The sequence below is a fragment of the Hypanus sabinus genome, chromosome 7 (genome assembly GCF_030144855.1).
Source record: "Hypanus sabinus isolate sHypSab1 chromosome 7, sHypSab1.hap1, whole genome shotgun sequence".
Lineage (NCBI taxonomy): Eukaryota > Metazoa > Chordata > Chondrichthyes > Myliobatiformes > Dasyatidae > Hypanus > Hypanus sabinus.
In genome coordinates, this window is record NC_082712.1 from 6942030 (window position 1) to 6956875 (window position 14846).

The following is a 14846-nucleotide window of genomic DNA, read 5'->3' on the forward strand; positions in this document are numbered from 1 at the left end:
TAACAACATTTAAAAGGTACTTGGACAGCAAATGGTTTAGAGGGATATGGACCAAATGCTGGGAAAATGGGGCTAGATGGGAACTTTGGTCAGCTAGGACCATTTGTGCCGAAGAGGCTGTTCCTATGCTAAATAACTCTGGAACTGAATTGAAATTCCACAGCTGATCTGGTGGGATTTGAGCTCAGGCTGGCGTGTCCACACTCTGCATTACCAGTCCAGTAGCTTAACCTCCACACCACCAGCACTCCCACAAGAGCACGCCCTTCCTTCCGGGAAGGGTTCTGTGCATTGTGCCTCGAATGAGGGCAGAGCCAAAGCCCTGGTGTGGAGCTTGCTGCCAGCAGCCTCCTCACCCTTCTCTTCCTAGAAAACAGCTCTTAAAGCTGAGAGCGCAGACGCAGTCCGCTTGGCCGGTTGCCAGGCACACCAGCGCCTCGTGGCTCTCTCCCCAACTCTGGTCGCTCAGCAAGTCTTTGGAACGATGGGAATGCCAGGCAGCTGTTTATCAGCCAAGAGTGAAAGCCCATGGAGACAGGGAGGAGGGGTGGGAGGGCAAGCAATGCTGGCAGGCCATTAAATATAGTTTTATCGCTTAATGGCTTTGAAGCGGGTTAGGCACTTCTACAGCTGAAGACAAAAATAATATCCGTGAAAGGAAGAAGGTGAACGACTTGTACTTTTTGCAGTGCAGAACCCTGTGTCCGGTGCTGTGGTGAGCCCAGGTTACTGGCTGCCTTGTGGAAGACAAGACAGACAAGACAGGCACAACCCTGAGCTTCCAGTCACCCAGACCTCTAATTCTTCATCTGGCCCTCCCTCCAACCTCTCTGCCCTTGGTCACAGCCGGGTCTGGTTTCACACTGGTTACGTTATTCAGAGTTGCATCCTAAGCTCTGACTGGTGACCCCAGGGGGAGGGGGGGGGGGTGAGTTCAGCCCTGCTGTGACACATAGGGGAATGAAATCTGAGCTTATAACAGTAAAATATATGGGATAAAGTGACTGTCACATTGGAGTGAATGTGAAAGAGGGAGAGACAGACAGAGAGAGAGAGAGAGAGAGACAGAGAGACAGAAACAGAAAGCGAGAAACACAGAGCAAGAAACACAGAGAGAGGAACAGACAGAGAGAGAGAGAGAGAGAGAGAGACAGAGAAAGAGAGGGAGAGACAGAGAGACAGAAATAGTTAAATGTCTGCGCTTGCACATTACGATCATCAAAAAGGTACAGAAGCCTAAAGACACTCAGTGTTTTAGGAATAGCTTCTTTCCCTTCTCCATCTGAATGGTCCATGAACACTACCTCACTATTTTGGCCTCTGTTTGCATTACTTTTTATGATAATATTGTTATTGTAAGTCATGGTGATTTTTTTAATGTATTGTATGGTACTACCTCCACAAGCAACAGATTTCACGACACATCAGTGATAATAAACCTGATTCTGACTTGTGTGCGTGTCTGCGTGCCTGCGTCTGTGGTCTGCAGGTCGGAGCCCCACGTGGCATGCCCAGAGGTCGAAGCCCAGAGGTTGGCAAGTCCAGAGGTCAGAGTGCACAGGTCGGAGGCCCACTATTGGTGAGTGCAGGGCCAAGGTCTGGAAGCTGGAGGCCTGAAGGGTGTCTATCCTGGGGTTGGAGACCTGTCTGTGAGTGAGGGGGCGGTGGACTGGGGAGGGGGCTTGATTTGCTGTTGTTGCTTGTTGTATGTTGGGTGTGTTGTTCTGCTGAACATTGTGGGCATACTATATTGGTATCAGAATGTTGCAGCACATGTGGGCTGCCCTCAGATTGTGTTGCTTGTGAATGCAAGCAACTCATTTCAGTGTCTGTGTCTATGTGCACGTGATAAATAAATCCAATCTGCGTGCTTGTGTGTCAAGTGAGTGCCAAGTGTGTTAAGTGTGAACATTGGAATGTATGGGAGGATATCCGTAGATGCACAAGTGTATATTTCTCTCCTTTGGGCACACACGAGTGCGCAAGAGTGTGTAACTTTAGTAGGTGTGATAGCGTACACGTACATGTATGTGTGAGAGAGTTGAATTAATTACCATTGTTAGCAAATTCAGAGGTGCATAGCTAATTTACAATTCATTAAGAACCAAACTAATCAAAATAGAGCATAGAACAGTACAGCACAGGAACAGGCCCTTCAGCCCACAATGTTGTGCTGAACCAATTAAATTAGTAATCAATGGCCAACTAAACTAATCCCTTCTCCCTACACGACATCCATATCCTTCCATTTCCCTCACATCTATGTGCCTATCTAAACCTCTCTTCAAAGTCTCTAACGTATCTGCCTCCACCAGCACCTCAGACAATGCATTCCAGGCATCCACTATTCTTAAAGTAAATTTAATATCAAAGAACATATACATCACCAAACACAACTGTGAGATTCATTTTCTTGCAGGCATACCCAATAAATCCACAATAGAATAATTGATAGAATCAATGAAAGATTGCTCAACTGAGGCATTCAGCCATTGTGCAAATACAAAAAGAAATAATAATAATAATAAATAATAAGCAAAAAAAATTGCCCTTTGCACCTCCATTGAAATGATCCCACAAAACCATAAGAAATAGGTGTAGTATTAGGCCTTTTGGCCCATCGAGTCTGTTCTGCCATTTCATAGCTGATCCAATTTGCCCTCTCAGCCACAATCTCCTTCCTTCACCCCATATCCCTTCATGCCCTGACCAATCAAGAATCTATCAACCTCTTCCTTAAATATACATAAAGACTTGGCCTCCACATCTGCCAGTGGTAAAGAATTCCACAGATTCACCACTCTCCGGTTAAAATCCCCTCCCAGTTTAAATGCATGCCCTGTGGTATTAATGTTATTAAGATAGTCTTAAAACGGTTCCCTACTCCCATTGAAAACAGACTTTATTTATATAGCATTTTAACACAATTAAGCATCCTCTTTCTATCAAATGGTTGAAAGCATTTCTTAAAGAGTGTTATGAAGCAATAATTAATACCGAGCCACATTGTGAAATCTGGAGCCATTGGCTAAAAAATTTGGGAAGAGTTAGGTTTTAATGGGTGTCAAAGGAGGGGTGAGAAGTTCAGGGAGAGAATTCCAGAGGTCCAACCAGCTGAGAACATCGCTGCCAGTGGAGCAGTGAATATTTGCAAGTCGACCTCAAAGTTCAAAGTAAACTTATTATCCAAAGTTCATTTATGTCACCACATGCCACCCTAAGATTCATTTTCTTGCAGGCATACACAGCAAAAGAAAGAAACAGAATCAATGAAAAACAGACGCGCAACTAATGTGCAAAAGACAACAAACTGTGCAAATACTAAAAGAAAGGGTAAGTAATATTAACAATAAATAAATAAGCAATAAATTGTCTACTTAGACAGACGGAGCCATTATTATCATTATTAAATATCAAGATTACGAGTTGTAGAGTCCTTGCAAGTGAGTTCATAGGTTTTGCAATCGGTTCAGTGGTTGGGGTAAGTGAGTTCCCACCGCTGCCTGTAAGGAGTTTGTACGTTCTCCCCATGACAGTGTGGGTTTCCTCCCGCAGTTCAAAGACGCACCAGTTGGTAGGTTTATCAGTCATTGTAAGTTGTCCTGTGATTAGGCTAGGACTGAATCAGAGGATTGCTGGGCAGCATGGCTCGAAGGACCAGAAGGGCCTGTCCTGCACTGTATCTCAATAAATAAAGAAATAAGTTTCCCCCTCTGGTTGAAGAACCTGATGGTTGAGGGGTTATAACTGTTACTGAACCTGACGGTGTGGGTCCTGATGGTTGAGGGGTTATAACTGTTCCTGAACCTGGCGGTGTGGGTCCTGATGGTTGAGGGGTTATAACTGTTCCTGAACCTGGCGGTGTGGGTCCTGATGGTTGAGGGGTTATAACTGGTCCTGAACCTGGTGGTATAGGTCCTGATGGTTGAGGGGTAATAACTGGTCCTGAACCTGGCGGTGTGGGTCCTGATGGTTGAGGGGTTATAACTGTTCCTGAACCTGGCAGTATAGGTCCTGATGGTTGAGGGGTAATAACTGGTCCTGAACCTGGCGGTGTGGGTCCTGATGGTTGAGGGGTTATAACTGTTCCTGAACCTGGCAGTATAGGTCCTGATGGTTGAGGGGTAATAACTGTTCCTGAACCTGGTGGTGAGGGTCCTGATGGTTGAGGGGTTATAACTGTTCCTGAACCTGGCGGTGTGGGTCCTGATGGTTGAGGGGTTATAACTGTTCCTGAACCTGGTGGTGAGGGTCCTGATGGTTGAGGGGTTATAACTGTTCCTGAACCTGGTGGTGTGGGTCCTGATGGTTGAGGGGTTATAACTGTTCCTGAACCTGGTGGTGTGGGACTTTAGGCTCTGGTACTTCGTTCCTGACAGCAGCAGTGAGAAGAGTAGAGAGAGCAGATTTGATAGTCATTAAACTCTTACCTTGTTGATCAGTGATAGAGCGGTGATCTAGTTAAATAATGACTTCACAACCTATAAATGGAAATAATGTCAGTGCCTCCTGGCATGCCTGGCACTCACTCACTGTCAATACTTGGGGTCAGCTCACATAACTGTCCTCCTTGACTGAAATGCAGCAGTTCCTCTGTATTTCAACAGGGAAGCTTCTGTATGCTTTACCAATATGTTGAGCCTTTAAGATTAGCTTTATTTGTCACATGGTCATCAAAACAGTGAAATGCACCGAAAAAGGATCTCATGCTTTCTCGGCATATGTGATAAATAAACTCTTCTTGGGCTCCAGCCAGGTACAGGCATTGAACACAACCAACATTTCGATGACAAACTCTGCCATCTTCATCAGGGATATGTCTAGACTGGTGGTATTTATATCCCCATAGTCTGTCCTCATCCTATGAGGATTCTGCTCTCCCACCATGTTTACAATTGAATTACAGTCCTTACTTAGAGCGAGATCTTCACCTTTGTTAAAATTCTTTTCCTCTAGTTTTATTTCAATGGTTTCCTTGTAATCGATATCTATACTTGGCTGGAAACCCCATGAAGAGTTTTGTTAGTGCAGTGCATTGTTTGGATCAAGGATTGTGCTGAGCAGCCTGCAAGTGTCTCTTCCAGCACGAGTAGGGGCAGACAGCCAATGATACCACAGACATCATTAAAGATGCAGCATTTCGGAATGAAATCAAATCCTTAACTAGTGTCTAGAGTGGGTGTGTAACACCTCAGACCCTTTGTCCGCTTATGTAACAGTAATGTTAGGGCTAGCTATTAAATCATATTTAGTACCATACTGGCAGCATAGCAGGTAGCAGTTAGCATAATGCTTGGAGCCATGGTAGTGTAGCGGTTAGCGCATTGCTTTTACGGTACAGGTCGTTCTGGAGTTTGGAGTAAAATTCCAGCGCCATTCTATACAGGGTCTCTGAATGTCCTCCCCATGGAATGCGTAGGCTTTCTCTGGGCGCTCCGGGTTTCTCCCACAGTTCAAAGACAGACCGGGTAGGTTAATTGGTCATTGTAAATTGTTCCATGATTAAGTTAGGGTTAATTGGTTATGTCTGGGTTGGCATGGCTCAAAGAGCCAGAAGGGTCCACTCCACACAGTATTGCTAAATAATAAATGTACAGCACCAGCTATACAATCACAGTTTGATTCTCACCACTGTCTGTGAGGAATTTGCATGATCTCCCCCTGGTCTCCAGATGTTTCAGTTCCCTCCCACATTCCGAATACATACGGTGAAGGTAGGTAACTTGTGGGCATTCGATGCTGTCCGGTTGAGCCATCTGGCGGTCTCTGAGGGTTTTCCGTGAGGCTTCGAGTGAAGTGTGCAACCTCGAGGCCATGGAGCCGGGAGACAGAGCGTGAGCCCATGATTGACTCCATTTCTCACCAATCGAAAAGTTGAGGAAGATGGAAATCATCGAGACAAATGCGGAATGCGAAGCGGGTGTCCAGCACCATCTATCAACCTCTCGCAGGCTGCTGCCAGAGGAAACTGTTTGTGTATGATAGTCTCTCCCTTCCTTTCATTCGCTGCTCCCGAGGAAAGGTCCCTGCACGCGAAAGGTCTCTTTCTCTCTCTCTCTCTCTCCCTCGGTGCAGTCGGAGCAAGGTTTAATTGATGTGGTTTGTGGATTGCAGTCTGTTGTTCACATTACAGTGTGTTTCTAGTTTCTGGTTGCACCTATTACTGATGCTATTTAGTGTGATTTTGAGTTGGGGCAGTGCGCAGACAGTGAACACTGAGCTGAACTCCTTTCAGTTTTGTGTTTTATATTCTGTGTTCTTCACCTGCCTTTTGTTTTGTTGCCGATTGTGCAATTCATTTTTGTTAGTGTGTGGGAGGGTTTGATGTTTTTCTTTGAATTGGGGTTCCAGGGTTTTCTTTGTTTCATTGTATTGGTAGCGGCAGATACATTAGGACCATTTAAAAAACTCTTAGATAGGCTCATGGATGAAAGAAAAAATGGAGGGTTATGTGTGTGGGGAGGGGAAGGGTTAATTGATCTAAGCATAGATTAAAAATGTCAGCACAACATCGTGGGCTGAAGAACAGGAAAGACGTGCGGCAACAGAGAGAGTGCAGAAGAGATTCACCAGAGTGCTTGATGAAATGCTTTATTGAGGCAAACAGTTAGTCTCTACCAATATCTTACAAAAACAACATGACTGTGAGGGATGAAAGGGTGAGATTGATTCATTCTGTTTATCTATTTATTCAGAGATACAGCATGGAATAGGCCCTTCAAGCCACACCACCACCCATCAACCCCCGACTTAACCATAGACGAATCATGGGACAATCAACTAATCTACTAGCTGGTACATCTTTGGACTGTGGGAGGAAACCCGAGCACCCGGAGACAACCCACACAGTCATGGGGAGAACATACAAGCTCCCTACAAATGACATTGGAAATGAAGTCTGAACACCAACTTCCCAAGCTGTAATAGCATCACATTAACCACTATGCTACCGTGATCTTAGAGAAGGTTTAAGGGTTGGCACAACTCTCTAGGCCAATGGGCTGTAATGTTCTTCGAGAATCTACTAATACTTACAGGGGCCACAACGTGAACCTCCTTCAAAGACAAATCCATTGGGAATGGCACCATAACGCCTCATGTCAGAGAGCTTCCAGTGCCCAATGATGATTGGGGGGACATCCCTCACCAGCACAAAGATATTGTTGCAGAAGTGAAGGGTGGCTGGTCCACTTTCCAGTTTAGTACCGGGTAGCACCGTGACATGGAACCTGTGAACTGTAAACAGAGGACAATGTTACGGGACTCGTCACAAACTGCAAAAGTGCCTCTAACAATTCTTTAGCAGAACAGACACCAATCACCATTCATTCTCATTCAAGATCTCCAGCACCAATCTCGCATTCACCCCACCAGCAGTAGACACACAAACTCAGATTTCACACCCCAAATCTCCCGCTGCGTGGTACGGAAACTGGACTGCAGTGGACTGAAAGGCTCTACAAGCAGCCCAACGTATCACCGGCAGCAGCCTACCCACCATCAAGGACATAGATAGAGAAAGGTGCAGGGAAAGGGCAAGTAATAGACAATAGGTGCAGAAGTAGACCATTCGGCCCCTCGAGTCTGCACCGCCAATATCATGAAGGATTCCACCCACCCTGCTCATGGACTGTTTGTCCCACTCCCATCAGGGAGGAGGCTACCTAGCATCCATGGCAGGACCACCAACTCAAAAACACTTACTTTCCCCGAGCAGCAAAGTTGATCAATGCCTCCATTCACTAACCCACCCTTCCACAATCCACTCCACCACTACTTTATCTTATGTCGGAGCTGAGTCATCTTATGTATAAACACCCCGAGTCTAGCATCACTTCATGAACATATCTATGAATATATGCTATTTTACATACTTATATGTATTGATTGTGTTTTTTATTATTATTTTCTCTGTCTTACTATGTTATGTTTTTGTGTTGCACCTGATCTGGAGTAACAATTATTTCGTTCTGCTTTGCACTTCGGTACAGGAAATTACATTGAATCTTCTCTGCATTCCAGAGCAAGGGAGGAGAGGACATAGATCTCATGTTGTCAGTGAAAGGGTTAGAGAGGAGATTGGGAAAGAAAAAAAAATTACTCCGCAGATCATATAATGTGTAACTGACTGCCTGTAAGGATGGAAGAGCTAGAAACCATCCCCATAGACAACTGATACCTGGAGGCATAGTTGAGGAAATAGTAGATGTATAACTCAGTGGTCACTTTATTAGATACATCTGTACACCTGCTCATTAATACAAATATATAATCAGCCAATCATGTGGTAGCAACTCAATACATAAAAGTATACAGATACGGTCAAGAAGTTCAGTTGTTGTTCAGACCAATGTCAGAATGAAGAAGAAATGTGGTCTAAGCAACTTAGACCATGGATTGATAGTTGGTGCCAGATGGGGTGGTTTGAGTATCTCAGAAACCGCTGATCTCCTAGGACTTTCACGCACAGCAACCTCTAGAGTTTACAGAGAATGGTGCGAAAAACAAAAAAAAACATTCAGTGAGTGGCAGTTCTGTGGGTGAAATCGCCTTGTTAATGAGAGAGGGCAGTGAATAGCCCGCTGGTTCAAGCCAACAGGAAGGTGAGAGTAACTCAAGCAACCGTGTATTACAACAGTGGTGTGCAGAAGAGTTTCTCTGAACACACAGCACTTTGAACTTTGAAGTGGACGGGCTACAGCAGCAGAAGACCATGAACATACACTCTGTGGCCACTTTATTAGGTACAGGAAGTATCCAATAAAGTGATTATTGCAGAACAATACAGCATGAATACAGGCCATTCAGCCCAACAAGTCTATGGCAATAATGGTACAAATCTACCTAACCGCAATTTCCTGTGCTCGGCCTTGCCTCTCCATGTACCTATTCATCAAAGTTCAAACTAAAATTTATCAGAGTACATACATGTCAACACATACAGCCCTTTTTTCTGTGGACATACTTAGCAAATCTATAGAACAGTAATGGTAAACAGGATCAACAAACTGTGCAATTGCAAATATAAATAATTAGCAATAAATAACGAGTATGAAATAACAGTAGTCCTCAAAATGAGACCATGGGCTGTGGGAACACCAATAGAATGAGTGTAGTTATTCCCTTTTGTTCAAAAGTCTGATGGTTGAGGAGTAGTAACTGTTCTTGAATCTGGTGGTTTGAGTCCTGAGGCTCTTGTACCTTTTACCAGACAGCAGCACCCAGAAAAGAGCATGTACTTCTTAAATGAAAATATTGTACCAGCCTCAAGCACTTTGTCTAGGAGCTTGTTCCATACCCTCACCACCCTCTATGTTGAACCTCTAGGTTCCTTTTAAATCTTTCCCCTCATCCTAAACCAATATTCCTAGTTTTACATTCCCATCCCTTGGGAAAAGACTGTTCCTATCCATATTATCTCTGTCTCTCAGGATTTTAAATACCTCTGTCTCCTACGTTCCCAAGGAATAAAGACAGCCTAGTCATCCTCTCTCAATAAATCAGGCTCTCTCATCCTGACAACATCCTTGTAAGTCTATTCTGCACTCTTACCAGTTTAATCATGTTTCCTTTAGCAGGGTGACCAAAACTGTACACCGAACTTTAAATACTAAATCCAGAAATACTAGAGGGCATAGTTTCAAGATGAGAGAGGGGAAAGAGTTTAAGGCAGACTTACAAGACAAGTATTTTTAAATATAAGGTGCTGGGTGCATGGAACATGCTGTCAGGAGAGGCAGATACGATAAACAATAAGAGGCCTTTTAACAGGCACATGAACATGCAGTGAATGGCAGACTGAAGTATTCCAGATGGATTCATCCCTCCCCCTCCTCCTCTCTTTTCCATTCTCCTCTCCTCCTCCATTCCCAATTCAAGCTCCCCTTCACCCCTTCTTCTCACCTGCCCATCACGTCCCTCTGGTGCCCTTCCTCCTCCACTTTTTCCAAGGTCCACTCTCCTCACCTATCAGATTCCTTCTTCAGCCTTTTACCTCTTCCACCTATCACCTCCTAGCTTCTTACTTCACCCCGCCCACCTTCCCCCTCACTTGGTTTCACTTATCACCACCAGCTTGTACTCTTTCCATCCTCTGTCTTTTTATTCTGGCTTCTGCACCCTCCCTTTCTAGTTCCCATGAAAGGTTGTGGCCTGAAAAGTCAATTATTGATTACTTCCACCCCCTCCTCCCACCACAGATGCTGCCTGACTTGCTGAGTTCCTCCAGAATTTTGTGTGCCACTCCACAAGGACTGTCTGGCTTACCCAGCATTGTAATGGGTCCAGATAGAGGCTCACAACCCACAGACTGAGGATAGAGAATGTCTAATTTAGCAAAGCATCTAAATGTCCGCAGTGAATGACCTCTGTTGCTGAAACCCAAATGCCACATGTTGCGCTGGAATGCCACTGTGTCAATGGCTCTACAAGTGATGTCTTCATCAGTCCCCTCATGACTGGCTCATCGTCATCATAGCATGACATTCCAGATTTACTCAACACACCAGGGATTTTTCCTGGAAAGCAACTTTTTGTCCATGTCTGGAACGTTCAATAGCTCTTTGCACCTCTCTGTTTAGTTCTGGTCACCTCATTATAGGAAGGACGTGTAAGTTTCAGAGCGGGAGCAAAGGATGCCTGAATTAGAGAGCACATCTTATGTGAGCAAGCTAGGGCTTGTCTCGTTGGAGAGAAGGCGGATGAGAGGTAACTTGATAGAGGTGTACAAGATGATAAGAGGCACAGGTCAAGTAGGCAGCCAGAGATAAGGTGATTGGAGAAAAGTGTAGGGGGTTGTCAAAGTTAGAGTTTGTTTTAAACACAGAGAATGCCAGATGTGTGGAATGAGGTGTACATAGAGAGAACCAGAGGCTTTATCCCAGAAATAGCTAATACAAGCAGAAACAATTTTAAGGTGATTGGAGGAAAGTATAGTGGGGAATGTCAGAAGTATTTTTTTTACACATGGAGGGTGGGGGGGGTGTGGAACACGCTGCTGGGGTTGGTAGTAGAGGCTGACACATTACGGACATTTAAGAAAATCTTAGATAGGCAAATGGATGAAAGTGAAATGGAGGACTATGTAGGAGAGAATGGTTAGATTGATCTTGGAGTGGGTTAAAAGATTGATATAACATTGTGGGCCTGTACTGTGCTGTAGTGTACTATGTACAAGGGAATATCTTCCCAAATAGTTGGGAAAGGCAGGAGCAGGAAGAGTAGATAAGCAAAGAGTGAACCAAGGCAGACAGATATGGTCTACACAAGCTAATTTGCATTTTCACAGCAAGGTAAAACATCCCAATGAACATGGGCTAACCAAAAGAGATAAGATTTGAGGAACTTTTAAAAGAGAGCAAGTGGACTGAGGAAGGATTGAAATTAGGTCCCTTTAGGGATCAATGTAGTCATCTACAAACATTTTGACAATTGACGATTCCTCCAAATGGCAATTTCTTTCCTCCAACAGATGCTGATAGACCCATGGGAGTTCCTCTCACAGATTATTTGTTGTTCTAAGTTCCAGTTTTTGCAGCTTCTTCTGTCCCCAGCATAGGGATCCGTGTGGCTTCCTCTGTGCCCAGTGTGGAGATCTGTGTGGAGCTACAAGAAGTGATCATTTTTTCTTCAGCGGGTTAATTGAGGCGTGACTGTGCAGGCACGTGGATGTCAGTGAGTTAGACCGGCGGGAAGAGTTTAAATAGAAGACAGCTTTATCAAACGGGCTTTGGAGGAGTTGCTGATGACACAAGGGTTGGGGTTGTTGTGGATAGTGTGGAGGGCTGTCAGAGGTTACAGCGGGACATTGATAGGATGCAAAAACTGGGCTGAGGAGTGGCAGATGGAGTTCAACCCAAATAAGTGTGAAGTGGTTCATCTTGGTATATCAAATATGATGGCAGAATATAGTATTAATGGTAAAACTCTTGGCAGTGTGGAGGATCAGAGGAATCTTGGGGTCTGAGTCCACAGGTCACTCAAAGCAGCTGCGCAGGTTGAATCTGGGGTTAAGAAGGCGTACGGTGTATTGGCCTTCATCAATCGTGGGATTGAGTTTGAGCTGAAAGGTAATGTTACAGCTCTATAGGACCCTGGTCAGACCCAGCGGAATACTGTGCACAGTTCTGGTCACCTCACTACAGGAAGGATGTGGACACTATAGAAAGGGTGCAGAGGAGATTTACAAGGATGTTGCCTGGATTGGGGAGCATGCATTAAGAGAATAGGTTGACTGAAATTGGCATTTTCTCCTTGGAGCAACAGAAGATGATAGGTGACCTGACAGAGGTGTATAAGATGATAAAAAGCATCGATCATGTAGATAGAGGCTTTTTTCCAGGGCTAAAATGGCTAACACGAGAGGACACAGTTTTAGGGTGCTGGGGAGTAGGTACAGAGGAGATGTCAGGGGTAAGTTTTGTTTTTTTTTTTTTTTACGCAGAGTGGCGAGTGCATGGAATGGGCTGCCGGCAATGGTGGTGGGGGCGGATATGATAGGGTCTTTTAAGAGACTCCTGGATAGGTACGTGGAGCTTAGAAAAACAGAGAGCTATGGGTAACCCTAGGTAATTTCTAAAGTAAGTATATGTTTGGCACAGCATTGTGGGCCAAAGGGCCTGTAATGTGCTGTGGGTTTTCTATGTTTCTATGTAAGTGGGCAAGGGAATAAATAAAAACTTCTCACTTGTATTTACTGTGGAGCCGCACATGGATACAGGAGAGTTCAGAAGAGAAAACATCCCCAATCCTGATACAGAACCATAAAACATTACAGCAGAGAAACAGGCCTTTTGGCCCTTCTTGGCTGTGCCGAACCATTTTTCTGCATAGTCCCACTGACCTGCACCTGGCTCATATCCCTCCATACACCTCTCATCCATGTACCTGTCCAAGTTTCTCTTAAATGTTAAAAGTGAGCCCGCATTTACCACTTCATCTGGCAGCTCATTCCACACTCCCACCACTCTCTGTGTGAAGAAGTCCCCCTAATGTTCCCTTTAAACTTTTCCCTTTTCACCCTTAACCTATGTCCTCTGATTTTTTTCTCTCCTAGCCTCGGTGGAAAAAGCCTGCTTGCATTCACTCTATCTATACCCATCATAATTTTATATACCTCTATCAAGTCTCCCCTCATTCTCCTATGCTCCAGGGAATAAGCTCCTAACCTATTCAACCTTTCTCTGTAACTCAGTTTCTCAAGTCACGGCAACATCCTTGTAAACCTTCTCTGCACTCTTTCAACCTTATTAATATCCTTCCCATAATTAGGTGACCAAAACTGCACACAATACTCTAAATTCAGCCTCATCAATGTCTTATACAACCTCACCATTACATTCCAACTCTTATACTCAATACTTTGATTTATAAAGGCCAATGTACCAAAAGCTCTCTTTACTACCATATCTACCTGTGATGCCACTTTTAGGGAATTATGTGTCAGTATTCCTAAATCCCTCAGTTCTACTGCACTCCTCAGTGTCCTACCATTTACCTTGTATGTTCTACCTTGGTTTGTCCTTCCAAAGTGCAATACCTCACACTTGTCTGCATTAAACTCCATCTGCCATTTTCAGCCCATTCCTCCAGCTGGTCCAAATCCCTCTGCAAGCTTTGAAAACCTTCCTCACTGTCCACTACACCTCCAATCTTTGTATCACCAGCAAATTTGCTGATCCAATTTACCACATTATCATCCAGATCATTGATACAGATGACAAACAACAATGGACCCAGCACTGATCTCTGTGGCACACCACTAGTCACAGGCCTCCAATCACAGAAGCAATCCTCCACTACCACTCTCTGGTTTCTCCCATTGAGCCAATGTCTAATCCAATTTACTACCTAGTGACTGAATATTCCTAACTAACCTCCCATGTGGGACCTTGTCAAAGGCCTTACTGAAGTCCATGTAGACAACATCCACTGCCTTCCCTTCATCCACTTTCCTGGTAACCTCCTCGAAAAACTAATAGATCGGTTAATCATGACCTACCACACACAAAGCCATGTTGACTCTCCCTAGTAAGTCCCTGTCTATCCAAATACTTGTAGATCCTATCTCTTAGTATTCCTTCCAATAATTTACCTACTACTGATGTCAAATATACCAGCCTATAATTTCCCGGATTACTTTCAGAGCTTTTCTTAAACAACAGAACAACATGAGCTATCTTCCAATCCTCCGGCACCTCACCCGTGGATACCGACATTTTAAATATATCTGCCAAGGCCCCCGCAATTTCAACACTAGTCTCCTTCAAGGCCCGAGGGAATACTCTATCAGGTCCTGAGGATTTATCTAGATTTCCCTCAAGACAGCAAGCACCTCCTCCTCTTTAATCTGTATAGGTTCTATGACCTCCCTACTTGTTTGCCTTATTTCCATAGACTCCTTGCCAGTTTCCTTAGTAAAAAAAACCATTTACGATCTCCCGCATTTCTTTTGGTTCCATACATAGCCAACCACTCTGATCTTCAAGAAGTCCAATTTTATCCCTTACTATCCTTTTGCTCTTAATATACCTGTAGAAGCTCTTAGGATTATCCTTCACCTTGACTGCCAAAGCAACCTCATGTCTTCTCAACATTATTACTTAAAAGGATGTCTTGAAGCACATAAAGAGACCAAATGAATACTAGGAACACATGGAAAGCAAGAGGCAAGATTGCTGAGGCCCTGGCAGTGATTTATTTTCTTGTGAGCCACAGCTGAGGTACCTGAATACTGGACAGTGGCTAATGTTGTGCCACTCTTTAAGAATGGTTTCAACGACAGGTTGAGGAGCTAAAGAATGGTAAGTCTACCATCAGTATTGGGAACGTTAGTGGAGAGAATTAAA

The 14846-nt window shown here is 44.3% G+C and overlaps 1 protein-coding gene and 1 long non-coding RNA gene across 8 annotated transcripts in view; one reads left to right on the forward strand and one right to left on the reverse strand.

Moving 5' to 3' along the window:
* Window positions 1-14846, reverse strand: part of dok7b (docking protein 7b) — a 120998-nt gene that overhangs the window by 75654 nt on the left and 30498 nt on the right. For all 7 annotated transcript variants that reach the window (XM_059974125.1, XM_059974126.1, XM_059974124.1 and 4 more), the window contains exon 4: window positions 7036-7236. In XM_059974125.1, coding sequence (XP_059830108.1) covers window positions 7036-7236 — 201 coding nt within the window. The remainder of the gene's footprint in view (window positions 1-7035; window positions 7237-14846) is intronic.
* Window positions 1562-7029, forward strand: LOC132396529 (uncharacterized). Its single transcript, XR_009513007.1, has 3 exons — window positions 1562-1579; window positions 3239-3333; window positions 6696-7029. It is a non-coding gene; the product is annotated as an uncharacterized LOC132396529 (long non-coding RNA).